The sequence below is a fragment of the Lynx rufus genome, unplaced genomic scaffold (assembly GCF_022079265.1).
Source record: "Lynx rufus isolate CCGP_SWC_20201006 ecotype Redwood Valley unplaced genomic scaffold, mLynRuf1.p SCAF_6, whole genome shotgun sequence".
In the NCBI taxonomy this organism is placed as follows: domain Eukaryota; kingdom Metazoa; phylum Chordata; class Mammalia; order Carnivora; family Felidae; genus Lynx; species Lynx rufus.
In genome coordinates, this window is record NW_025814878.1 from 143126114 (window position 1) to 143150500 (window position 24387).

The 24387-nt window shown below is 47.8% G+C and overlaps 1 protein-coding gene, 1 non-coding gene and 1 pseudogene across 2 annotated transcripts; 1 reads left to right on the forward strand and 2 right to left on the reverse strand.

The window, feature by feature from the left end:
- Positions 1 to 770: 770 nt before the first annotated feature.
- LOC124528454 (vomeronasal type-1 receptor 100) lies at positions 771 to 1720 on the reverse strand. The gene has a single exon (XM_047102086.1). It carries the CDS (start codon positions 1439 to 1441, stop codon positions 776 to 778), a length of 666 nt encoding a protein of 221 aa, XP_046958042.1. The 5' UTR covers positions 1442 to 1720; the 3' UTR covers positions 771 to 775.
- Positions 1721 to 12721: 11001 nt separating this feature from the next.
- TRNAS-GCU (transfer RNA serine (anticodon GCU)) lies at positions 12722 to 12803 on the forward strand. Its single transcript has one exon. It is a non-coding gene; the product is annotated as a tRNA-Ser (tRNA).
- A 3817-nt stretch (positions 12804 to 16620) lies between these two features.
- Positions 16621 to 19115, reverse strand: LOC124529239 (vomeronasal type-1 receptor 4-like; annotated as a pseudogene).
- Between the last annotated feature and the right edge of the window lie 5272 nt (positions 19116 to 24387).

The window sequence follows — 24387 nt, forward strand, 5'->3', positions numbered from 1 at the left end:
CCTGTTTGCTCGCCAGCCCTGGAGCTGTGAGGGGTCTTCGCCGGATCCCACTTCTCCAACACCAAGGGATGGCGACCTCAAAAATCAGAACGGCCGGTTATTTTATTAGCAAAATGGGCTGATGTGGAAAGCCAGGAATCACAACGCGGGACCAGCAAACTGTGGGAACACCAGCGGCACGTCCGGAGAGACAAGGGGCAGGCTGGTTTCATCAGGTTTTAGGAGCAAACCGGGGAGGATTGATGTGCACAGAAGTTCACTGGAGAAGAACGAGAGTTTGAGGCCGCGGAGGTCTCTCCTTGGCTGCAAGCGTGGTTAGTGCGTCATTTCCGGGCACGGTGGGGTCCTCCTTGGCGAGGAGGAGGGGTGTGCTGCATTCTAAACTGGGGTTTCCTTTATTCACTTTCACACACACACACACACACACGCCGTACACGTAGTGCAGCACTGGGGGCCAGGGCTTTGGGGAACACAGCCCCTGAGGGGGTGTGTGTGCGTGTGTGCGTGTGTGTGTGTGTGCACCGTGCTTTGCGTGCTGACTACATATTGAAGGAACGGCAATAATTGCTCAGGCAAGAATGTCAGAGCCACGTGACAGGGCTGCTGGAACCCAAGGCTGGAAAGAATCTCTTTCCCACTTCCTGCAACACCCGAACAAGCCCCCGATTGCCCAGTACGGGGCCTCTCTTTAAAGCAAAAAGTAAATCTGCTCGTAGATGCCTCGAGTGATCTGATGCTCTGATGCACGAAGGCAGAAGCGATCCCTAACACGAATCTAACGCTCCGCTCCTGGAGGAGGTGGTGCAGGGTGTACTTTCCCCACATCTCGGCGGGCACTCCGGCGGGGAGGCCGGTGGGAGGCCCTGCTGATCAGCACAAAGGGGCTGAGACTGGCGTAACCGAGCGTTAGAAACGGTTTCATATTTAACACCGTGTGGTCATTGGTCAAGAAGGAGCCGATGCAGAAGGAGAAAATGAAGTCTGCCCAATAAAAGAGAAGGAAGCAGGCCATGAGGAGGAGGACACTCCGCGTAGCTCTCGTCTCTGGGCTGGAATTTCGCTGGAATCTGGAGCTCCGCAGGTGGAGCACACTCTGGCGATGCTTGCACAGACGGAAAGCCATGTACCCGCTGCTCCAGCCCATGAGGCTCTGGGAGACGATGTCCCGCAGCGCCATGAGAGTCAGGAAGAGCCACCTGACGATCAGCCCAGAGGGCAGCATGTGGCAGTAGGGGTGGGAGCCAGACGGTGCGATCCCGGACCCGTTCGTGCTCTGGGCGGCTGTGATGTAGGAGAGCAAGTTGGAGCTTATCAGGATCCAGAAGAGGAGGAGAGAGGGGAGCACTTGCCACGCGGTGTGGGGCTTGAGCTTTCTCCACGAGGAGGTCCTGGGGCTGATGGTGATGGCCTGGACCACGCTGAGGAGACAGGTGGTGCACATCGACAGGCCACGGGCCACTCTCCCCAGATAAAACACAGTTTTGCAAGTAGCAGTGCCTAGGCCATTTCTGAGATGAAAAGATACGGTGATATCTTTGCTCCCTTTGGTACAAATAATGATCGTATTCGCAAAAGCCAGTTGGGCGAGGATAAGGTGTATGGGTTTTTTCTGGGGTCTCGTGAGAAAAGCGGACGCATGTCCCGCAAATAGAGAGAGGTTCCCCACAATTCCGGGTCCAGTAAGAGAAAGCAAGGTTATTCCCCGGATGACCTTACTCCAAATCATCTTCTGACTTGACGCACAAAACTAGGAAGGGCTTGGGAGAGACACGAAGAAGTAAAGATGACATAGTTTAGGTCCGGGCTTTTCTGGGTCTACTCCAGCGAAAAGGACACTTTCAGTTCCGAAGGGTGTAGATGTATATGGTTCTGTCACTCGCATGTCTCTGGTCTCATTCTCCGCTCTCTCTTCTTTTTTCTCCTGTGTCCGTTGATATGAAGATGGTGACACCTATAATTTAAACATCCAGCCTGAACATCTCTCGTATAACCCACGCTAGAGCGTCCCCCTGCCATTCCCAGAGGTCCTTCTATCCGTGTACACGTACCCCCCGTGTATCAAATGGCCGTGGCAATATGCTTCCCGGGCAACAGCTCAGCGAAGGGCCACAGCACTCAGTCAATTTCCAAGCCGTAATGCCGAGTATCATTTGGATGCCTCCTCCTTCACTACTCCTTCCCAATAAATGATCTCACTGTTTAGGAGTGTGCTGGTGCTCCCTCCCCACCCCCCGCCCCGCCTCGCCACCCCCCAGGTGCTCTTCCCGAGCACACTTACCGCTCTGATACTGTGAATACTGGGCTAATAGTGGCAGTGTCTCCAAAGAATTGTACTTGGCTAAATGAGAGTGTCTACACAGGGGAGTCTAGTGGCTTGTTCACTTCCTCCAAGGGCGGTAGGAAAGCCCGGTCCCCTTTCCTCAAGGGGGGCTAACTCTGGTGACCTTGGTGTTCCGGATTTTCCAGATGGGTGGGATACTCCCCTGCCCCCCTCCCCGCCTGTGCGGGTCCCACTCTCCCCTTCTCCTGAGGGCAAAATCAAAAAGCAAATCAAAATAAAAAATCAGGAAAATTCTCCCAGCAATTCATCAAAGAGATTTAGCCCCATGGGATCCAGCCAAAGGCTCACGTTGTGCGGACTCAGCCTCTTCCCCTTTGTCAAACGTGGTGATTTTCTCAATCAGAAATGCCCCCACCCTGCGGGCCTAGGTTCCACCACTGTCTCACGTTGTGATTTACAGAACCCGCTCATCACTCTCTCTGTTTATTCTCTTTCTACATCGTAGTCGAAATGAGATCTTGAAACATCAATCTTCCTTCTGCTTCACTTCTTGAAAACCATACGTGGCTTCACCTGTCAACCTCCTTCTAAACGTGTCTGCCCTCCACAATCTGGCCTCCTGTCCTCACCAAATTCACTTCTGAACTGCCTTCGCCCCTCCCCCACAAGTGTGCATAAACTCCGATGCCGAGGCCCTCCTGCCCTCGGCCACCCTCTTCACCCAGCTCACTGCCGCCCGTCTGTCACACAGCAGCTTGGAATTTTATCGGCTGGTGCCTTTGCCTGAATTCGCTGGGCCCCGCTGCCCTGGCCTGTTTACCTGTTTCTTTCCTTCACTGGGGAGCGGAGCACTTGAGAGGGTGCTGTCTGCACACTGAGTACCTACGGGACCCAGCACGGTATCGACTATCAACCGCTCAAAAAGTCGTTTATGAAAATAGGATGAAATGAGGCGTATGGTTATGCTTTTAAAACTGCCTGGTAATCGCACAGACGGGTTCATGAGCCACTTTGGAGAGATGGTTGAGATGGACAAGTCAATCCACGTCGGATAGCACGTTCAGAAGGGACTTCAGTGTGTCCTCAGATGGGTGAGTTGAATGTCAGAGCCTCCCTTGACTTAGTGAATGACATCGGTCATCCTTTGGGAGACCTGTACATTATGATACATTTCTCCTTCCCGCATCTCTGTGTCTACCTACTTCTGCCTGGATTCCAACCCACCCCCCCCCCCCCGCCCCGCCTCGATACACCTCTCTACTCTCTGAAACACCGATAACAGATTTTGAAAGAAAGAATTTGTCTTGGCTTTTCTGAAGGGCATCCCAAGTAGACTGGAAAAGCTGCACACATATATGATCTGGAGACAGAGGTTACATATATATATTTTAATAAGCTCTCACGAGCTTCTCTTTTCCTTAAAGATTAATTTATTTGTTCCCCTGCCTCAGTTAAGTCAACACGGCTTGCAGCTTCATAAATGAAAGGTACATTACATACTAGAGCTTTGGATGACAAGAACATTTGTTTACTAATTCAAAAACACATTGTTAATGAATAGAATGAATGACTTAGGGGTGCCTGGGAGGCTCAGTCGGTTGAGCGTCCGACTTCAGCTCGGGTCACGATCTCACGGTTCATGGGGTCAAGCCCCGCGTTGGGCTCTGGGCTGATAGCTCAGAGCCCGGAGCCCGCTTCAGATTCTGTGTCTCCCTTGCTCTCTGCCCCTCCCCCGCTCACAAGCTATCTCTATCTCTCAAAAATAAATAAATGTTAAAAAATTTTTTTTAATTTTTTTTAACGTTTTTATTTATTTTTGAGACAGAGAGAGACAGAGCATGAACCGGGGAGGGACAGAGAGAGAGGGAGACACAGAATCGGAAGCAGGCTCCAGGCTCTGAGCCGTCAGCCCAGAGCCCGACGCGGGGCTCGAACTCACTGACCGTGAGATCGTGACCCGAGCTGAAGTCGGGCGCTCAACCGACTGAGCCACCCAGGCGCCCCTAAAAAAAGTTTTTTTTAAAAAAATGAACGTCTTAAGATTTTTTTTCTCCCCCCACACAAGAAGATCGGCTTTAACATTCTACAGGAGACTCAGATTTCTAATCTTTCCAAGCTCAGTAGACTTTAATGGTCCCTTATCACTGTGGACATTGTCACTGAGTGGACGAAAGTCCAGCCACGCTGCACATTGATTAGGCAAAGACGTGAATGTCCTCCTCACCGCTTCTGCACAAACAGCTGTGAGTCAGCTTTCACCCACTTCTTACTTGTATCATTTGCGAATGAACAAAATGCAGTCTGTGTGACTTTAGTTAAGTCAAGGTTGGCTCTGTTTTGTATTTGTGTGCCTGTGTTTTGTAGAAAATGGTAGGGACGCTTATGCACGTTCCAGATGCCGGAGAAGTACGGTTCCATCCGAGTAGGGCAACCGCTGGTCACAAGAACAAGCTTTGCGATCTGAGTTTACTACGGCCTTCCCAGCTCCTGTCTGGGTGAGTTGGGGCATGTAATTTGGCCTCTCCAAGCCCAAGAACTCTCACCCGTAAAAACTAGGGATGATCCTTTGTACTCTGTAGTTCAGGAGTAAACGAGCTCAGGATTTGGTGCTATGTCAGTGCCCACAAAGTATTAAAGAATCATTTTCTAAAAATGACTATTAGTATTCCTATGTGTCCCCACACTTCAGAGAAAAAAATTCTTTATAATAATGTACCGTATCATTTGGGGGGGGGCTGGAAAAGGAAAACATCAGAATAAATAAAATCTTAATAGAGCAGGCAAGCGTGCCCAGTGCCGAAAAGGCAGAACTAACGGGCACAGAGCCCCTCTGCTGGGAGGGGACGTGCACACGAGCTGAGAGAACACTCCAGAGAGAGTCAGTGCGTGCGCGCACACCCGGGTGAGCCGCCCTGGGCGTCCATCTGACGCCCCCCCCCCCACGTGAGGAAGGGGCAGCTTCAGGCACAGCGTGGACCCCCGGGCTCACCTCCTGTGCAGCACAGAGAAGCCGCGTCTCCCGATGGGCTGGGAGGCGGCCAGCTGTCCTCCCCCTGGGTCCCAGCCGCTCCTGCCACACAACCGACCCAGCAGAGCGGCTCCGACTCTCCTCTCCTCTCGCGCCTGCCCGGCCCCGCCCTGCCCCCCAACGGCCTGTGTCCAAAGCCAAGGCCGGCGCCCACCCGTGGCCGCCAGGGGTACCCACCTCGTCAGCTGCACGCGGCCCTGCTCGGGGAGAGGGTGTTCTGGCCGCCGCGCCAGCCGGGCCCTGTTATACCTCCCCGAGTCCCCGTGCCCCTGGCTCAGGCGCTGAGGTCACCATGTCAGTGTCAAGGGCTCCTTGTGCACCAGGTGGGTCCCCGGGGCCCACTTCTCCCCTCTCCCTGATGCTCTGTAATTTGCGGAGCCGGGAACCGTCCTCATGCAATTAGAGTAAACGCACTGCAGGCTGAGCGCTGGTGCAGCTGGGGCCCTGGTGGGGGGCTCGGGGTCCCCGGACTTCATTAGGGCCTCCTGCCAACCCCACCCATATCCCACTGGTCGCCACAGCTCAGGAACAGACACCTGAGAATCACAAGTGCTCACTTCGTGAAGAGTTTAAACTGCACCCACACTGATAACAGAAGATCACTGAGGGGCAGGGTCAGAATCCCCACTGCCCCCCCCACCTCGTGATAGACGGGGTCCAGAAGGGAGCAGGACGGGGACTCCTGGGGTGCTGGCTTCCTGATCTGGGGGCTGGTCGTGGGCTCTGAGTCAGTCCATACAGCTCACTGAGGTGCTCCCTTCTGAGTGGGTTCATTTCTTTTGCAAGTTTGCCTGCAAATGGTTGGTGGCCCAGAAGGTCAGGTCCTGCGGTCATGGTCCAGACCCGGGTCTGAGTGTAACACTTATTATTCTGCTTAATTTTTCTTTCTCTAGTAATGCTCATCCTCATGGGTGTGAAATGGTATGCTGGGATGCTTTTTATTTACTTTTCCCTGTTGCTGAGTGATGTTGAGCCTCTTTTCGTGCTTATTGGCCATTTGTGTGTCTTCTTTGGAGAAATGTCCATCTTTTCCATGTCTTCTTTGTTGTCTATGTTTTTGGAGTCACATCCAAGAAATCATTGCAAAATCCAGTGTCATGGAGTTTTGTCTTATTTTATTTTTTTGGTAAGTTTTATAGTGTTAGCCCTCAAAGTTAGGTCTTAGGTCCATTTTGAGTTAATTTTTGTTGGTGGTGTGAGATAAGAGTCTCACTTCCTTCTTTTGCATGTGGATATCCAGTGTTCCCAACACCACTTGCCGAAAAAACTGTCCTTTCCCCATTGAATGATCTTGGCACTCTTGTTGGAAATCTTTTGACCAAGTATGTGAAAGTGCATTTCTGCATTCTCTATTCTATTCTATTCCATTGGTTTATATGTCTGTCTTTAGTCCAGTACCATATTGTTTGATTGCCATAGCTTTGTAATCAGTTTTGAAATCAGGAAGTCTGACATCTCTAACTTTGTCTTTTTCCTTTTTCCAAAATGGCTTTTCGCTATTCGGAGTACTTAGAAATTCCATATGAAATTTAGGTTGTACTTTGCTGTTTCTGTGAAAAACATCATTGGAAGTTTGATGTGCTTTGCATTAAATCTGTTGGTTTCGGGGTAGTATTGACATCTTAACAATATTAAGTTTTCCCATCCATGAACATGGGATGTCTTTCCACTTATTTATGTCTCCTTCATTTCTTTCAGCATTGTTTGTATGTTCAGTGTATGAACTTTTTGCCTCTTTGGTTAAGATTATTCTTAAGTATTTTTGTTCTTTTTGATGGTCTTTGAAATGCAATTGTGTTTTTAAATTCTTTTTTTTTGTATTGTCCATTGTTGGTATATAGAAATAACTGATTTTGGTGTGTTGATTTTGTGTCTTGCAACTTTGCTATACCCATTAGTTCTAACAGGATTATTTGTGGGGTCTTTAGAGTTTTTCACAAATAAAACTTTATAGTCTGTTCACGGGGATACTTTTATTTCTTCCTTTGCAATTTAGATGCTTTTTATTTCCTTTTGTTGCCTGACTAGTACTTCCAGTACTGTGTTGAATAGAAGTGATGAAAGCAGACATGTTTATCTGGTTCCTAATCTCATAGGTTAAGCTTTCAGTCTTTCCCCATTGAGTATGATGTTTGTTGTGAGTTTTTCATATATGACCTTTATTATGCTAAAGTAGTTTCCTCCTATTTCTAGTTTGTTAAGGTGCTTTTTTTTTTTTTTATCATTCTAGAGTATTGAATTTTGTCAAATGTCTTTTCTGTGTGAATTGAGAGGGACATGTGGTCTTTTCATCCTTCATTTTGTGCTAAATTTATGTTAAAGGAATTTTTTTTCTTGTCCCAGCATAAAAAAAGATAATAAAAGAAAAATGTTAGGATATACCGTATGTAAGGAAATTTTGATTGACGTGAACCTTATTTGTCTGTGTCTATAATGCATACAAATAACACTAATTTTTATTTTTTATTATTTTTTAAAATTTTATTCATTTTGACAGGAAGTGTATGTGCGTGTGAGGGAGGGGAAGAGAGAGAAGGAGAGAGAGAATCCCAAGCAGGCTTCACACTGTCACACTGCTGGGATTGATGCAGGGCTCATCTCTGGGCTAGATCTCAGGAACTGTGAGATCATGACCTGAGCGGAAATCAAGATTTAACTGAGCCACCCAGGCACCCCAAATAATACTGATTTTTAAAAGCAATAGAGCATGTTAAGATATCAGACAAAGTTGACTCAATGTTGAGAAGTTTAATTTTTAAAAAAGCTTATAAATCTTTCACTGCAAATTGTACAAGGACAATATAAAAAAAGAGACTGAGAGGAAGAGTAAAGTTACTTTATAGGTTGTATTCCTGTTAAAATAGATAAATTATTTTCTGCCCAGAAATGAAAAGCTCTTTTTTATCACTAAAGATTCTTATTAACTCTCTGGGTCTTGACATACTCTCAAATGATTTTTATCAAAAGCTTCTTATTAAAAAAAAAAACTGGTAAAGCTCATTACTGCTTCTTTGTACTATATTTGAAACATATTGCCTGAAGCATACCTTGCCTACAGATTCTCAAGCTTTATGGTTATATCTCGTTCCTCTCTCATCCTTTTTGCTGGCCAGGCTGAGAGTAAAAATGAGCTGAAGATATCTTACACATCTAAATGATTTTCAGATTTTGGGGTGCCTGGGTGGCTCAGTCAGTTAAGTGTCTGACTTCTCAGGTCACGATCTCACAGCTTGTGAGTTCGAGCCCCGCATAGGGCCCTGCGCCAACAGCTTGGAGCCTGGAGCCTGCTTCAGATTCTGTATCTCCCTCTCTCTCTCTCTCTCTCTGCCCCTCCCCCACTCACACTCAGTCTGTCTCTCTCAAAAAATAAAGAAACATTAAGAAAGTTTTCATGATTTTCAGATTTCAAGATTCTCACTAGTCAAACAAAATATCGTATATTTATGATATAAAAAATGGGGGTGACTAAAAAGTACTTGCGGTGGACATTCAGCAGTAGTTAGATCACAATATGGTGGAGCTGTCCTATTTGCAGGCCCATCTCGTTGATTGACCTTCACTTTGTTACATTTCTTACAAATTGCAGGTTTGTGTCAACCCGCTGTGGAGCAAGTCTGTGGGTGCCATTTTTCCAACAGCGTTTGCCCACTTTGCGTTTCTGTGTCTCATCCTCGTAATTCCCACAATATTTTAAACGTTTTCATTATTATTATATTTATTGTGGTGATCTGTGATCAATGATGTCACCACTGTAATTGTTTTGGGGTTCCGAGAACCGTGCCCCGAGACCATGGTGAACGTAATCAGTTAATGTTGTGTGTTGAATCACTGTGTTGTACACCTGAGGCTGAGAGAAGATTGCGTGTTAAGTACATCATGCAGGGGCCCCCGGGTGGTTTCCCAAAGCTGGGTTAAGCTGGGGGTACCACTGGGAGTTCACAGGGGTGTACACAGAGCTGCGATCCGCGAGGACCTGACTTTGTTTGACCTTATCTCAGCAAGGGCTCAAGAGGTCACATGGCTCAGCGAGTTGTTGCCCTGTTTGCAGTTACTGAGGGTCTAACACCTTTATCCCTGGACTTGCAAGTCTCTGGAAGGGGACTAGGGGCTCCTCGTCCAGGAAATTATTTTGCCTGGAACCTGACACAGGCTAAGTCGCAAGCTGAGAGGGTAGTAGTGTGGGGAGAGTTTAAGCTCCAGCGGGACAGGTGGAAAAGCCTGGATAAGGTCTTCGCATCCTAAGAGTGAAGACCAGGAAGGCTGGTGCGGGGGTGGAGAGGAGCCCTGCCCGCGGCCACAACACCCACCTTCCTTCGGCCTTGAGGAGAAGGCACCTGAACACACGTGACGAGGAGGCTGGGGATGCGCGGTGACAGCTCCCGGGGCTGCGACCTTCTGGCTTCCCTCTGGGGCGGCAACTGAAGCTGGCATCCCCTGCCCCCAATCCTCCTTCCACTCCCCACTGACTGTGCTGGGGCCGCGTCTCTCCCGCCCTCGCGGAATCTGGGGGTGGGGGGTGGAGAGGAGACCCCAGGGCACAGGGCTCCAGGACCCTCGCAGGCTCTCCACGCAGCTCTGTGAAGCATCAGTGATCTCAGGTTCGCCAGTGTAACTACCCATCACAGTTAGAAACTGGACAATGACTTTGGGGCAGGGCCTAATAAGGACCTGGTGTCTGCCTCTCCTTTCGAGATTGTCTTGTGAGCATTTGCCAGGACATTCGGGGGCACCATGACGGCAGCACAGAAGGTTCGAGGAAGGCTATCTGTCACTTTATTGTGACCCCACTTAAAAGGTCCAATGAACTTACCAATGCAGCTAGAAAAGTTTATCATAAAGTTAATGAGGAAAAATAAAGACACAGGAATATCTAGGAAAATACCCAAAAGAAAACCTTTAAAGGAAACTGGCTCTCTTCTTTAAGGTATACAATGAAACATCTATATTCAACAGTGTGGTACTGGGGCCTGGATAGGCAGACAATGGGCTGAATAGAAATTTCACAAATAGATACAATTACATACACAAATTCACTATAAAATAAAACTGGTATTTCAAATCGCAGAGAAAAAGGTTTTAATAGAGGCCTTTGAATCAATGCTATAATTATTTGGAAAAAAGATAAAATTAGATCTATTCCTCCAACCATATCCTCATAACTTTCCTCTGTTTGAAATAATCTCTGAATAAAAAACAATTCAATACGAATGAATAGTCCCCAAGGCAAATACTGGACTGGAGGAGGTGTGACCCAAGAGCATGAACTCCCTGGGGTTCCTCGCCAGTCCCCTACGTACTGCAAATCTCCCTGCCTTTGCTCAGGCCCCTTCCTCAGTCTGGGACACCCTCTCTCTTGGCCACCTCTAGAAAAGTTGCTCAAGACTAACCTTCATAGGGTAGTTCTATTTTTTTTATTAATTTTATTTTTTTTAATTTACATCCAAATTAGTTAGCCTATAGTGCAACAGGATTTCAGGAGTAGATTCCTTAGTGCCCCTTCCCCATTTAGCCCATCCCCCTTCCCACACCCGCTCCAGTAACCCTCTGTTCTCCATATTTCAGGGTCTCTTCTGTTTTGTCCCCCTCCCTGTTTTTATATTATTTTTATTTCCCTTCTCTTATGTTCATCTGTTCTGTCTCTTAAAGTCCTCATATGAGTGAAGTCATATGATATTTGTCTTTCTCTGACTAATTTCGCTTAGCATAATACCCTCCAGTTCCATCCACGTAGTTGCAAAGGGCAAGATTTCATTCATTTTGATTGCCGAGTAATACTCCATTATATATATATATATATATATATATATACCACATTTTCTTTATCCATTCATCCATCGATGGACATTTGGGCTCTTTCCATACTTTGGCTATTGTTGATAGTGCTGCCATAAACATGGGGGTGCATGTGTCCCTTCGAAACAGCACACCTGTATCCCTTGGATAAATACCTAATAGTGTAATGCTAGGTCATAGAGTAGTTCTATTTTTAGTTTTTTTGAGGAACCTCCCTACTGTTTTCCAGAGAGGCTGCAAGGTAATTCTGTTTTCTGAAGGTTAGTCTTGAGCAATCCAGCAACTGCACTACTAGGTGTTTACCCAAAGGATACAAAAATTCAAGGGTACACATGCACCCCAATGTTTACGGCATTGTCTACAACAGCCATATTATGGGAATGGCCCAAGTGTCCATTGACTGATGAATGGACTGATGAATGTATATATACATACATATATATATATATATATACATATATATGAATGTATATATATACACACACACACAATGAAATATTATTCAGCCATAAAGAAGAATAACATCTTGCCATTGCAATGGTGTGGATGGAGCTAGACAGAGTATTATGCTAAGTAAAATAAGTCAGTCGGAGAAAGACAAATACCATATGATATCACTCATATGTGGAATTTAAGAAATAAAACCAATGGCCATGGGGTGCAGGGAAGAGAGGAAAAAATGAAAAACAGACTCTTCACTAAAGGGAACAAACCAATAGTTACCAGAAGGGAGGTTGGGGGCGGGGATGGGTTAAATAGGTGATACGGATTTAGGAGGGCACTTGTGATGAACACTGGGTACTGTGTGTGCCTGTTGAATCACTAAATTCTACACCTGAAACTATTTCACACTGTTAACCAACTGGAATTTAAGTAAAAACTTGGAGAGAAAAATAAATACTAACCTTCGATATTGTCTTCCTTTTCCAGGCATTTATGATTCATTCTGATTAGTCAGAATTCATTCCTATTTTGTTCGTTCACCTGCGCTTAGGAAACAAGCAGCTGAAAAATCTCCCCCACCCCTACCCTTTGCTTGAACTCGCTAGGGATGAGTCTCAACATTTTTTGCACCGCGGCCTTTGGAAATCAGGCGCAAGTCGGGCCACCTGTCCCCCCTAAGATCACCCAAGAAGCACACGGGGACTTGGGGGCAATCGGAAGTCGCGGCTCCCCGCGAGTGAAGGGCTCTGTCTGCCCTGCGCAGTTCCACCCCGCAGGGTCGAGGCGGTGACGACCGTCGTCTAAGCTTCCGGACTGTCTTCTTAGCCGCGAATTCGGAGTCCGGACTCGCCAGGCTCCCTGAGGTCCACACCAGGGGGACCGGCTCTGGGAGCCCCCGCCCGCGGCTGGCTCGGGCGGGTGGCGCCCTCGGGCCGCAGGGAGGGGGACCGCAGACCGGTGCCAGGCAGCCGCGCGGGAGGGAGCCCAGGCCCAGGCCGAGGTGCTTGCTTTTCGCGTCGCGACTTTTCCAGTCCGGTCGTGGTCCATTCGCGTGGCAGCCGGAGCTGGTCTCCCGGGCGTCCCCGAGCCGCCTCCTGGATCCCCGGCGCCCAGGACAGCCGGGAGCTCCCGAGGGTCAACTCTGCGGTAAAGCACCCCAGACGGCAGCGCGTGGGGACGAAGTGGCCGAGTGGTTAAGGCGATGGACTGCTAATCCATTGTGCTCTGCACGCGTGGGTTCAAGTCCCACCTTCGTCGGTTGCGTGCTTTTGATTGACGATTATTTTTGAGTCTCCTTCTGGCGTTTCCAGCTTGGGGCCAGCTCCCTTCGAGTGCCAGTCTGAGGAGTGCCTGGTTGGCTCAGTGGCAGAGCAGGGGGCTGCAGGCCTGGGGGTCGTGGGTTCAAGCCCCACGTTGGTGTAGAGATTACTTAAATAAATTGGCTTGAAAAGAAAGCAATCTGCCCTCTGTTCTTGAGCTTCCCCTGGGGAAGGTTGTCTTTACCCTTACTGTATAAATTCTGCCACTTACTTACCCCTTTCTTCTTTAAGGGAGTATTCCTGCATTTGTGACCTTAATTCTTTAGAGCGGATATTATTCTTCATTTTCACCCAGTCTAATATATTCTCTTGATATTTAGCCATATTCCTTGAAGAGCTTTTGTTTTTAGCCCATTCATAATTAGGAGAATTGATTGGTCAAAGGCTTGAACCTTATGAATCTTTTTTGGCAATTGACCCATTTCCAAATGGACCAGTTTCCAAATTTGTCTCATTTTACAGTGTTACCGTTCATACTTGAGTAAGCCAGATTCTCAATACAATGGAAATCTAGTATTATTTTAGTATTTTATGTTTAGAGAACGATAGAATATAGGTTCTAGATAGACGTTTGAGGTGTATCCATTTAGGAAAATGTTTCCTCCTCAAATTTCAACTCGTTTTTACAATTGCATTGCCTTCTGTTTAAAAACTATTATCTTCAAGGATTTTCCAAAATCTTTTTATGTTTAACTTTTTTTTGAGAGAGAGAGAGAGAGAACATGGGAGGGGGAGAGAGAGGGAGAGAACCCCAAACAGGCTCTCTGCTGTCAGTGCAGAGCCTGACTCGGGGCTTGAACTCTCCAACCGTGAGATCACGCCCTCAGCCGAAATCGAGAGTCTGATGCTTAACCTACTGAGCCACCCAAGCCCCCTGAAGTAATAATTCTTCTTCTTCTTCCTCCTCTTCCTCCTCCTCCTTCTTCTCCTTCTCCTTCTTCTTCTTTTTTAAAAGACATTTAGGGGCGCCTGGGTGGCGCAGTCGGTTAAGCGTCCGACTTCAGCCAGGTCACGATCTCGCGGTCCGTGAGTTCGAGCCCCGCGTCGGGCTCTGGGCTGATGGCTCGGAGCCTGGAGCCTGTTTCCGATTCTGTGTCTCCCTCTCTCTCTGCCCCTCCCCCGTTCATGCTCTGTCTCTCTCTGTCCCCAAAATAAATAAACATTAAAAAAAAAATTAAAAAAAAAAGACATTTAATTATAGCAATTTAAAAACACACCGATGACTGGAAATAATAATGTAAAAATATTTGCAGGCTTATCTCAGATCTTCAAAAGTCCCCTCTATTGTCTAGCCTTGCCCGTGGCCTCCTCTCTGTCTGCTCCTTCCAATTTGTCTTATGGGCAACTATTCTACCGTCAGGAAACAAACTCGCCAATATCTCCTCCACATCCCCTGGTAAGTTACCACCTAAAACTTCACTGGCCTGTCTGTGACTACATTGAGAGCCTTTGGTTCTTTACAGCGAAGAGAAGAAGAAAATGCATTAATGGGAAAGGAAATCTGACCTTAGGACTCTCTGGTGAAACACTAGGCTTCAGAGAATCCAGTCGTCTGTGGAAAACCGATCCGAAGAAAAGTCTTTCCTCTCAAATTAAGGTACTCCACTGCACGGTAGCACCGTGAGTGACATAGCATCCGGGTGCGCTGTGACCGTGTCGCCGTGAAGCCGTGGGTTTTTCCACCCAGAGGTGGCGGCGCCTGCCGACTGCGACCTTCCTTTCCAGTTTCCCCTTGGTTTTCGTCCTTCGTCCCTCAACCTCATACAAGTGATTCTTATCCTCTGCGTTCTCTTAATGCTTGTCCCAGAGAGCAAGTGGAAGAGAACTTTATCTTACGCACTTGCCCGTCCTGTGGGACGTACATTTTGGCTCACCCGCTCATTCTCTGGTGTGCATACTTCTGGAAGGCCGAGGGTTGGCTGGCTCTGGCTAGTTGAGCAAAGCGCTCCTGTCTGGCCAGTCTCAGAGGCTGGCCTGGGGCTTACGTCCACAAAACCAGCCACTGGAAGTGCTAGGGGGTAGGGGGATCGCCGAGGGAGCGGGGAGTGGTGGCCAAGTCACAATGGACGGGATCCAAGGAAAGACAGGGAGGGAACGGACGAAAGAGGTTCTGGGGCTCAGGCCGAATGCACCAGAGGAGACCGTGCATCACAGACGCCTCTCTTAGCGGTGACCCCGGCTCGTCTCTCACTGCCACCCCCGTGTCATCCGTCGTGGCCCACACGCTTGTCCTTGGAGAGCTGGTCAAGGCTCTAAGCTTCCTCTGTTCTACGCAGATCTGGGAAGCATGGAAGTTTAGCAAGTGCTCTGCGCAGAAGCCTTCCAGCACTCACAGTACTGTCAGGAACGTAAGCTCAAAAAAAAAAAAAAAAATTGCAGTGTAACGTAATAACAGAAGTAAGTTATTGAAGCTGTGTGGACGTGGTGTAATGAAGCCCCAAAGAAGTAGGCATAGGCGATTGCCATTATTTAGTACGGGAATAAAATAACTACATGCATACGTAAACAATATTGAAATATGGTAAACAGAAGTCTTTAACATGGAGTGAGAGCCTGTTTATATCAATTCGAAGATTTTGCACTCTACACATATACGAGAAAGAAAAAATACCAGATATTTTTCAAAGTGGCTTCATCGGAAATCTTATTGCCAGACCTACGCATTGTACCCAAATATGTATATTAATAATTCCAGTTTGAGAAATCAAGAACTAAGTTCTTCATTTGAGTTCGTGGAATGCCAGGGGCGCCTGGGGGGCTCGGTCGGTCGAGCGTCCTACTTCGGCTCAAGTCATGATCTCACGGCTCGTGGGTTCAAGCCCCGTGTCGGGCTCTGTGCTGACAGCTCGGAGCCTGGAGCCCGCTTCAGACTGTGTGTGTGTGTGTGTGTGTGTGTGTGTGTCTCTCTCTCTCTGCCTCTCCCCCCCTTCACGCTCTGTCCCTCTCTCCTTCAGAAATAAATAAACATTAAAAAAATTTTTTTTAAATAAATTACTTAATGGAAAGCCAGATTACTTTGTGCCCTTTGGTAATAAAGAGACGGATTGCGTCGTGAGGGCACCAGGACGCTAACAAATGATGTCTAGGAATAAAACTGCAAATTGTTTTCAAACTTAGTTTCTTTATTCTAAAGAGAAATTATTGGGACAAAGGGTACATTACCTGGTAATTTTGATTAAATTTGCCAAATTGCTTTCTTTGCTCGTTTCTTACTCCTGGAGTGTTCGTGGTGAAAGAGCCATCTAACAAACATGAGAATTTTTTGGTAATGTTTATTTATTCATTTTGAGACAGAAAGAGAGCAGGGGAGGGAGAGAGAGAGAGAGAGAGAGAGAGAGAACCCCAAACAGGCTCCGTGCTGACAGCACAGAGCCCGACGTGGGGCACGAACCCATGACCCGCTAGATCATGACCCGAGCCGAATAGTCAGACGCTTAACTTACTGAGCCACACAGGTGCCCTACCAACATAAGACTTTAAGTGACTTCTTGAGGGTGACAAGATGGAAAATGAGAAAATGATTCAGTCCCTGTTGTACGGGCTCCTGTGTCAGCTCAGGACCGAAGGTTCCGGTTTCTTGTATGAGAATAACTTCCATTATGTCTTCAATATATTTGTTATATGTTCAAGTTCCCCACGTCCGGTGTATTTTTACGCTTGATCTTAGCCAAAAGGCCCAGAAGTGATGTACCGTTTTATTTTTAAACACAGCACAGGAAGACTAATGGTTATTTCAAATGACCCTACTGAAGGCATCAGTGAAAAAACAGAGTTGTTCCAGCTTTATTTAGAGTGCCAACGTCCACCCTGATGTCCATCTCTGTGAATCAGCACAAACGGGCTGAGAATTGCATAACCAAGAGTTCGAAATTCTTGAATATTTAATACGAAAGAAGCATTCTCTAAGGAGAAATTTAGGCCCAAAAGAAAGAATACAATCTGTCCAATAAAATAAAAGAAAACAAAGCATCAGGAGGAGAACACTGTGAGCGGCTCTTCTCTCACGGTGGGGGGGGTCTGGTGGAGGATCGTGGATTTCTGAAGGTAGAGGACGTGCCTGTGGTGCTTGTGGAGAAGAAGGGCCAGATAGGCGCTGGCCCAGCCCATGAGACTCAGAAACAAGAAATCCCGCAGGGCCATGAGGATGGGAAACGTCCACTTCATGATCTGGCTTCTTGGGAGGACGTAAGAGCAGCTATTTCCGTGGCTAGCTTGTGACCTGTTTAGGCTGCTCGTGTTGCTGACGTAGTAGAGTAAGTGCACGCTGACCAAGGAGTTGAGGACCCAGAAGAAGAGGCAGAAGGGAAGGATGTGCCTTGCGGATGCTGGCTTGAAGCCGGCGGGCACGGGGGCTCTGGGGCTGATGGTGGTGGCCTGGACCGCGGCGAGGAAGCTGCTGGTGGAGATCGAAAGGCCCCGGGCCACCCTCTCCAGAAACACAATCGCTGTACAGCCCATGTCGCCCAGGACGTTTCTCACACCAGACATCGCTACTGTTTTCAGCGTTACCTTGGACAAAGGCATCACGGTATTTGTAAAAACCAAGTGGATGCTAAGAAGGTGTCCAGATTTCGTCGCAGTGCCCGAAAAGAAAGCGCACGTATACTTCACAAACACAGAGATGTTCCCCACGATGCCGGGTCCGGTGAGAAAGAGAAAAATTGTTGCCCGGATATTGTCCAAAACAATTTTTTTGTATTTCAAGGGCAGAGAAATTTGAATCCAGCAAGAGCCTTTCGAAGACAGCTGTGGGCGCAGGTGGATCTGCGAAGAAAAATGCGCATCAAAGGGTTCCTCCGGTGCACAGAAGATAGTCACGGTGTGTGTGACAGAGCAGATTTCTGTCCAAAGAACTCTCTTCCCTTCCCCGTGAGCGCTCTCGGCGGGTCATTCTATGTGGCTTCGGATGCGGTCCTGAGAGTCAGAATACAGAATCTGAAGTGGCGATCCGGATTTGGTTGTCTGGCTGCACACCGGCCAAGACAAACTACGTGCTCCAGAGTTTACGTGTCCCCGATACGTTCGATCCCAGCGTGTGCTGAGCGGAACTAAAAGTTCCCCCAACCGGACGGCCCCCTGTGCTTTCCAGTTCTTCGCGTGACATCACCATCAGCCACCCCCAGGAAACGTGGGTCTTGCTCACCGCCCCACGTCCCCACACGAGAGCCTGAAAACCTCCCGTTGCATCAGTGTCTTTTCCAGCTCCCACATTCAGCCGGTCTCATCTGAACCCGTTAGGCTCAGCAGGCATGACGAATCTCATTCTGACGAGGATAACAATTCCCTGGTGTGCCTCCCGATTCCAGTCTTTATACCTCTGATTCACAGCCCTGAACACTTGCAGAGTTGTCTTTGAAAGCCCAGACTGAGTCTGTGAGTTCACTGCTTGCAAGTTTTCACCGGGTTTTCCTAGTTTCAACACCAAATCAGACGGCGTAGCCTTTGGAGATGGGACCCCAACTTTTAAAGCCGGATCAACCGGAGACGTGCAGACGTGGTCCGTGGGCTGGACGAGCTCTGATGGGACCTGATGCAGTCTGGGCAGGGCCCGGGGGGTGGGGGGGGGTGGGGGGACCTTGGAATGCTGCCCGGCAGGGGGGCAGGGGACTGCACAGGAGGCCTGAGTCCCGCTGAGGACACGGAGGAGACCCCAGGGGAGGCCTGGGTCCCTTCAGGGCGTGTTACTGGCGCCCCGGAGGGGGCGGTTAGGAGAAGCCAGCTAACGAGGAACTGGGTGCTGTCCTGAGACAGGGGCGGTTAGGAAGTAGGGACTCCCAGGGGTGGGCAGGGTAGCCAAGTGGGCTGGGGCCGCTTGGGTAGGAAAAGAGGAAGCACAGCCACGAAGGGTGATGGCGCCGGTCACACTCGCTCAAGAGCCCTGGGGGAATCCGTGTTTGCAGGGAATTGAGCGGTCAGCTGTCCCGCGGCTGTCCTCCCGCCCTGGTTAACAAGGGAACTGAGGCGCCTGCTGTCAGTCCCAGCCCGCCGGCCCCCTTCGCGCCTGGGTGAAAATGCACGCTCTCGCCCCCAACCTCTCCCACCTCCCTTTTCACCCAGAAGTGGCTAGAACACTGCTGACAGCTTCCCCCAGACAACATAAACCAGGAGGTCTGACTGAACCGCGGGGCTTGCACGGGCCCTGTGTGCTTGGAAAGGCGGCCCACAGGCCTTCACCCCGCTCCCTACGCTCCCAGTCCTTAAGGGCTCGGACGACCGTGGCCCGGAAGGCGTCTGGCAGCACGAGCTGCATGAACTTAGGCTTGTGTCCGGGTTTGGCACCAGGAGGCCTCACGACCCGGGGACGTCGGTCGTGGCCTTTGGGCCCCCGCGTCCTCCCCCCCACGGACACGTGGGGAGACCAAGGCCTGTGCCACGTTGTCGGAGAAAGCGTGACAGGATCCCAACTGCCTCGCACCTCGTGAAATGAACGGCCCGCCTGATGGCAGGAACAGCACCTGAGCCAGCCTTCTGGAGTCAGAACAGATTCACTGTTTAGTCCAAGCCCTGGAATCTGTTACAGTGACTGCCCTCAGCACAGCTCAGCCCCGCCGTGTCCTCATCAAATAGGCTCCCGCTGGGTTTTGCTTCTCTCGACCCAGAGTCTCCCAAGTTTGCAGCCTTCTTTTCATCTTCCCCAAATTTCAAAGCTCTGAATCAGAGTTGGGACCGGTGTCTGTGTCACCCAATCAGCCGCTTCTCTTCGTTTCCGACCGAACCCTGGCAGAGGAGGGAGGGAAGGTGTCCTCCCAGATTCGTTTTGGGAAATGTTGAAGGAAACGATTTTCCCAGACACCTTTTCCCTTCAGACAGGTGCGTAGAGCCCCTTCTGGACCTAACACCTACCCGCTGAGCCAAGGAGGCGCATCCCTGTAGGCTGGTGTTCTCAACTAACAGATGAGATCAGCGCTTTCGGCTACAGACCCCTAGGGTCCAATTGCAGGGGAGTGCCTCGGGCCCCCACCTCACGACCCGGCAACCCGGCAACGAAGAAGTGGGATTTCGCCAACAGCCGCTGCAACGGCCACCCTGGTGGCTGTTAAGAGGTGCCCCCCGCAAGCCGGCGCCCAGGGGCGAAGCAGTATTCCGAATTAAGCCCGGTGTTTCCCCATCATTGTTAAGACCCCACAGCAGTGTTTCCCTGTACCTCCTACCGTGGTCCTGAATAGTCTGCCTTAGCGCCTTGAACAAGCGTCATTGAATATTCTCTTCTTTCACATTACCTATAGTGTACCAGGAACCTGCTAAAAATACTTGTGTAACATGTGATGTACATGTGATAAAAAGCCTTTTGAGATAAGCACTATTTTCGTCCCCAATTTTGAATGAGGACACGCAGGCACACATAGATTGCATAAGTTGCGGGGCACCTGGACGGCTCAGTCAGTTAAGCGTCTGACTCTTGATTTCCGCTCAGGTCATGATCTCCCAGTTTGTGGGATTGAGCCCCGCATCTGGCTCCTTGCTGATAGCAAAGGAGCCTTCTTGGAACTCTCTCTCTCCCTCTCTCTCTGCTCCTCCCCTGATCTCTCTCTCTCTCTCTCAAAATACATAAATAAACTTTAAAAATGTCGCACACAAAAAAGACTGCATACGTTGCCCACTGAGACTTCTAAGGGCAAAAGAAAAAATAATTTTCGCTGGTGCAAAAGAGAGACCCCACCTTCCCTTCTCTTAAGAGTGTTTTCTTAAAAAAAAAAAACTTATAAATTTTTCCTCAGCCCCTTTGAGATGTATGTAATTTTTTTAAAAAGCTAAATAAAAAGCTTACCAGTTTTGCAACCCAAGAATGTTTTTGTCAAGGACCTGTGAGCCACCTTTTGAAACATAAGCCTGAAAGAAGACAGTGCCCTTGTCACCCAGTTGCTACGGGACATTAGGAGCCCAACTTCTGGGAGGACCTTATCCCAAATTGCAAAACTACACCCTATCATCAGAATTGAGAAATTTATTTATTTTCTCTTCAGATGAAGCCAATTAATTTACACAGCATCATCCAAATCACCAGGTGACTTTAGGACGCACTATGTGTGACAAATGGTGCTGGCCAGACTTCTCACTGGAGGGCAAGCTATCACTTACCTTGAGATAAGATGTATGTGATGGGTTGCACCTGCTTGGCTCTATAAAAAGTGAGCTTTTGTTTTCTCCCATCCAAGTACCAACCAGACCCGACCCTGCTTAGTTTGCGAGTAGCTTTTGTTTTCTGTTCCTGCAGTCTCTTTAGTGGATTGTCTGTGGTGCACAGCACATTATGGTTTCCTGCTTTCTCAAATATAAAATTGTTTTCCTTCCCTTTTACTTTTTATAGAGAAGTCTTGTGGTTGGCTGGAGATTTTGTGGCTAATTCTCTTTCTCCAACACCCATAGATAGTAAGTAGCTGAACCAAGGATTGAACCCAGGACTCTAACACAAGAGCACAAGCTCTTAACTCCCGCCATAGTTCCACTGGAGTCAGATGCTTAACTGACTGAGCCACCCAGGCGCCCTGGAAAATAAAGGCTTAAGAAGAGAACATCTTCAGGACCCAGGGCTTAATAGAGACTATAACAAAAATAAAGAGGGGTGCCTGGGTGGCTCAGTCAGCTAAGTGTTGGACTCTAGATTCAGCTCAGGTCATAAACTCATGGTTTGTAAGTTTGAGCCTTGCATCGGGCTCCATGCACACGGACAGTGTGGAGCCTGCTTCAGATTCATTCTCTCTCTCTCTCTCTCTCTCTCTCTCTCTCTCTCCCCCCCTCCCCCCACCTTTCTAAGTAAATAAATAAATTTTTTTAAAAAATAAAGACTTTTGCTCTGTGAAAGACTCTGCTGAGAAGATGGAAAGACATGCCTTAGACTGGGAGAAATATTTACGAAGTGTGTCTCAAACAAAGGATTGTTCTAGAATGTAGAAATAACACTCAAAACTCAAAAGGGGAAAGATGAGCAATCCAATTATAAAATGTGCAAAAGGCATGAAATATTTCAATGAAGAGGACAGATGGAAAGCTAACATGTGACAAGATGTGCAACGTCACCAGTTTCCAGAGAAATACACATTAAGATGAGATATGTCAGAGAAATGAAAATGTACGTGCACAGACGCTCGTACACAAATGTTCACAGCCAGTTTGCCTTCGAATGGCGAAAAGCTGGAAACAACCTGGAAACAACCGGAATGCGCCTCAATTGGTGAATGGTTACACAAAATGAGGTATATCAGTACTATACAATAGTATTCAGCAATAAAATTAATTATCTGCAGCCCGTGGCTGGCTCACTCGGTGGAGCGTGGGACTCTTGATCTTGGGGTTGTAGCTTCGAGACCCCCGTGCTGGGTGTAGAGATTCCTTTTTTAAAACTCTTTAAAAAAATTAATTAACTATTGATGCATGCAACAATTTAGATAGATCTCAAGGGTACTATACTGAGTGGGAAAAAAAACTCTAAAGGTCAATAATCCGTCATCTATCTATCTATCTACCCTTCCACAACTTTGTTTTGTACTTTTGAATAAGCAATGCATTTGCTAGGGTTTAAAGCTGCATCTATAAAGAAATAAAATAAACAATCCTCCCCCACCCCAGTCCCAAGCTACCCCTTCCCCCACTAACATCAACCTTTCACCTTTATCCCGTGGGCCCACTTGGAATTTCTTCATACAAACGGAAAATACAAGTGCAAACGTGTAACTCGAAAGGCCTGTGGTCGCCCCTTCTGCGCATGTTTACGTCCATCGCCCCGCCCCCCCCACCCCCGCCCCCCCGTGAGTCCCGGGGGGGCCTGGCTGCGGCCCCCGGCCACGCCCACTCCTGCACCAGGAGCCCCAGGTGAGCTGAAGGTGTTTGTTGTCTGTTGTGCCCACGTGGCCTCCCTTCTCCACACCCCCCCTTCTAACCCGGCACGTGGGATGCAGACCCCACCGTGTTCGTTGGATTGAGCCAGGTAGAGTGGGAAGGTCTGGGTTATCTCGAATAGCAGAGCTTAGAACAGCTTTTTTTGTAGTTACGGAGCCAAGAAACACTGGGGGAAAGAAAAAAAAAGAGGAATTAGAACAGGGATAATGTGTCTGATACTGGAGATTTCCATAAGGGGCGGTCTCCTCTGCCTACGCCTTGTATCAAGGAGTTCTCCCTGGTTTGGGCCAGAAAAGATCTTTCCTTTCTCAAGTCGATGCAGTTTCTCATAAAGATGTATATAATTAACATCATTAAATGTTTCCTATATTATGTATTTCAAATAACATTGAAGATTGTGTAGCTTTGTTGTTCGATTTATCTGTTAAAGTGAGAGGTCTTGGGTTCAAGACCTTATGGGATTCAAGTTGTATTTAATGGGATTTTCTTTGCTCCTGCCTCCTTTCCACTCTGGCTCGGGTTCTCACTCGCTTGCTTGCTTTCCTTCTTTCTTGACGAGTCTTCACTGCCTTCATCAGGTGGTTCCACAAGGGACTTGCCAGCATTCAGATAATCAACAAACTCAGTAGTGTCTCCAGGGGTCTCTCATAAGATGAATAAGAATGAGTGGTAGGTTAGGGCAGCGGTTTTCAAGTTCTGTTTGTGTTTCCCTCTTCGATTCAATACTATTAGAATGTTTTTAAAAGTTCATAAATCTAATGAACAGAATATGTATGCCAACACTTTGTCTTGTTGATGTTTTAGTTTCATGCCTTCGGGTGTGTGTGCAGTGATATAATTCATTGTAGTTTTGATTTGCGGTTCCTTCAGGATTCATGATGTGGTGCACCTTTTCATACGTTTACTGGACATTGAATACCATTTAGTGGAGGTGGCTGTTCAAGCCTTTGCCCATTTTTATTGGGTTGTTTATTTTTCTTTACTGACGTCTAAGAGTCTGCATATATTTGAATCTTTTGTCAGTTATGTGTATTGTGCGTATCTTGTCCCAATCTGTGGTATCTCTACTCAGCTTCTTAATGATGACGATTGATGGATAGAAAATCCTAATTTTAATATTGTCCAAATTATAATTCTTTTTAGGGTTAGCCTGTTTGACATCCTGTTCTTTAAAAAAATATCTGTCGGGGCGCCTGGGTGGCGCAGTCGGTTAAGCATCTGACTTCAGCCAGGTCACGATCTCGCGGTCCGGGAGTTCGAGCCCCGCGTCAGGCTCTGGGCTGATGGCTCGGAGCCTGGAGCCTGTTTCCGATTCTGTGTCTCCCTCTCTCTCTGCCCCTCCCCCGTTCATGCTCTGTCTCTCTCTGTCCCCCAAAAAATAAATAAACGTTGAAAAAAAAATTTAAAAAAATATATCTGTCTACTCTGTCATCATAAAGATATTCTCTTACACTTTCTTCTAAAAGCTTTATTATTCTACATATTAAAATCTTTATTCCATCTCTGTTTGGGTTATGTAGGTTAGGAGGTCAGGTGCATTTTTCCATGTGGATATTTCAGAAACCCAACATAATTCACTTAAAGTCCATTTTTTACCCACTGCACTGAAGTGTTGCCCTTATAATAAATCAGATTATTATAAATATGTAGTCTGGGCTTAGTCTCTTGTTCTATTGATCAGTTTT

Excerpts from the sequence above, each read along its gene's own strand:
- LOC124528454 (XM_047102086.1), bottom strand. The coding sequence starts at position 1,441 with ATGTGCACCACCTGTCTCCTCAGCGTGGTCCAGGCCATCACCATCAGC.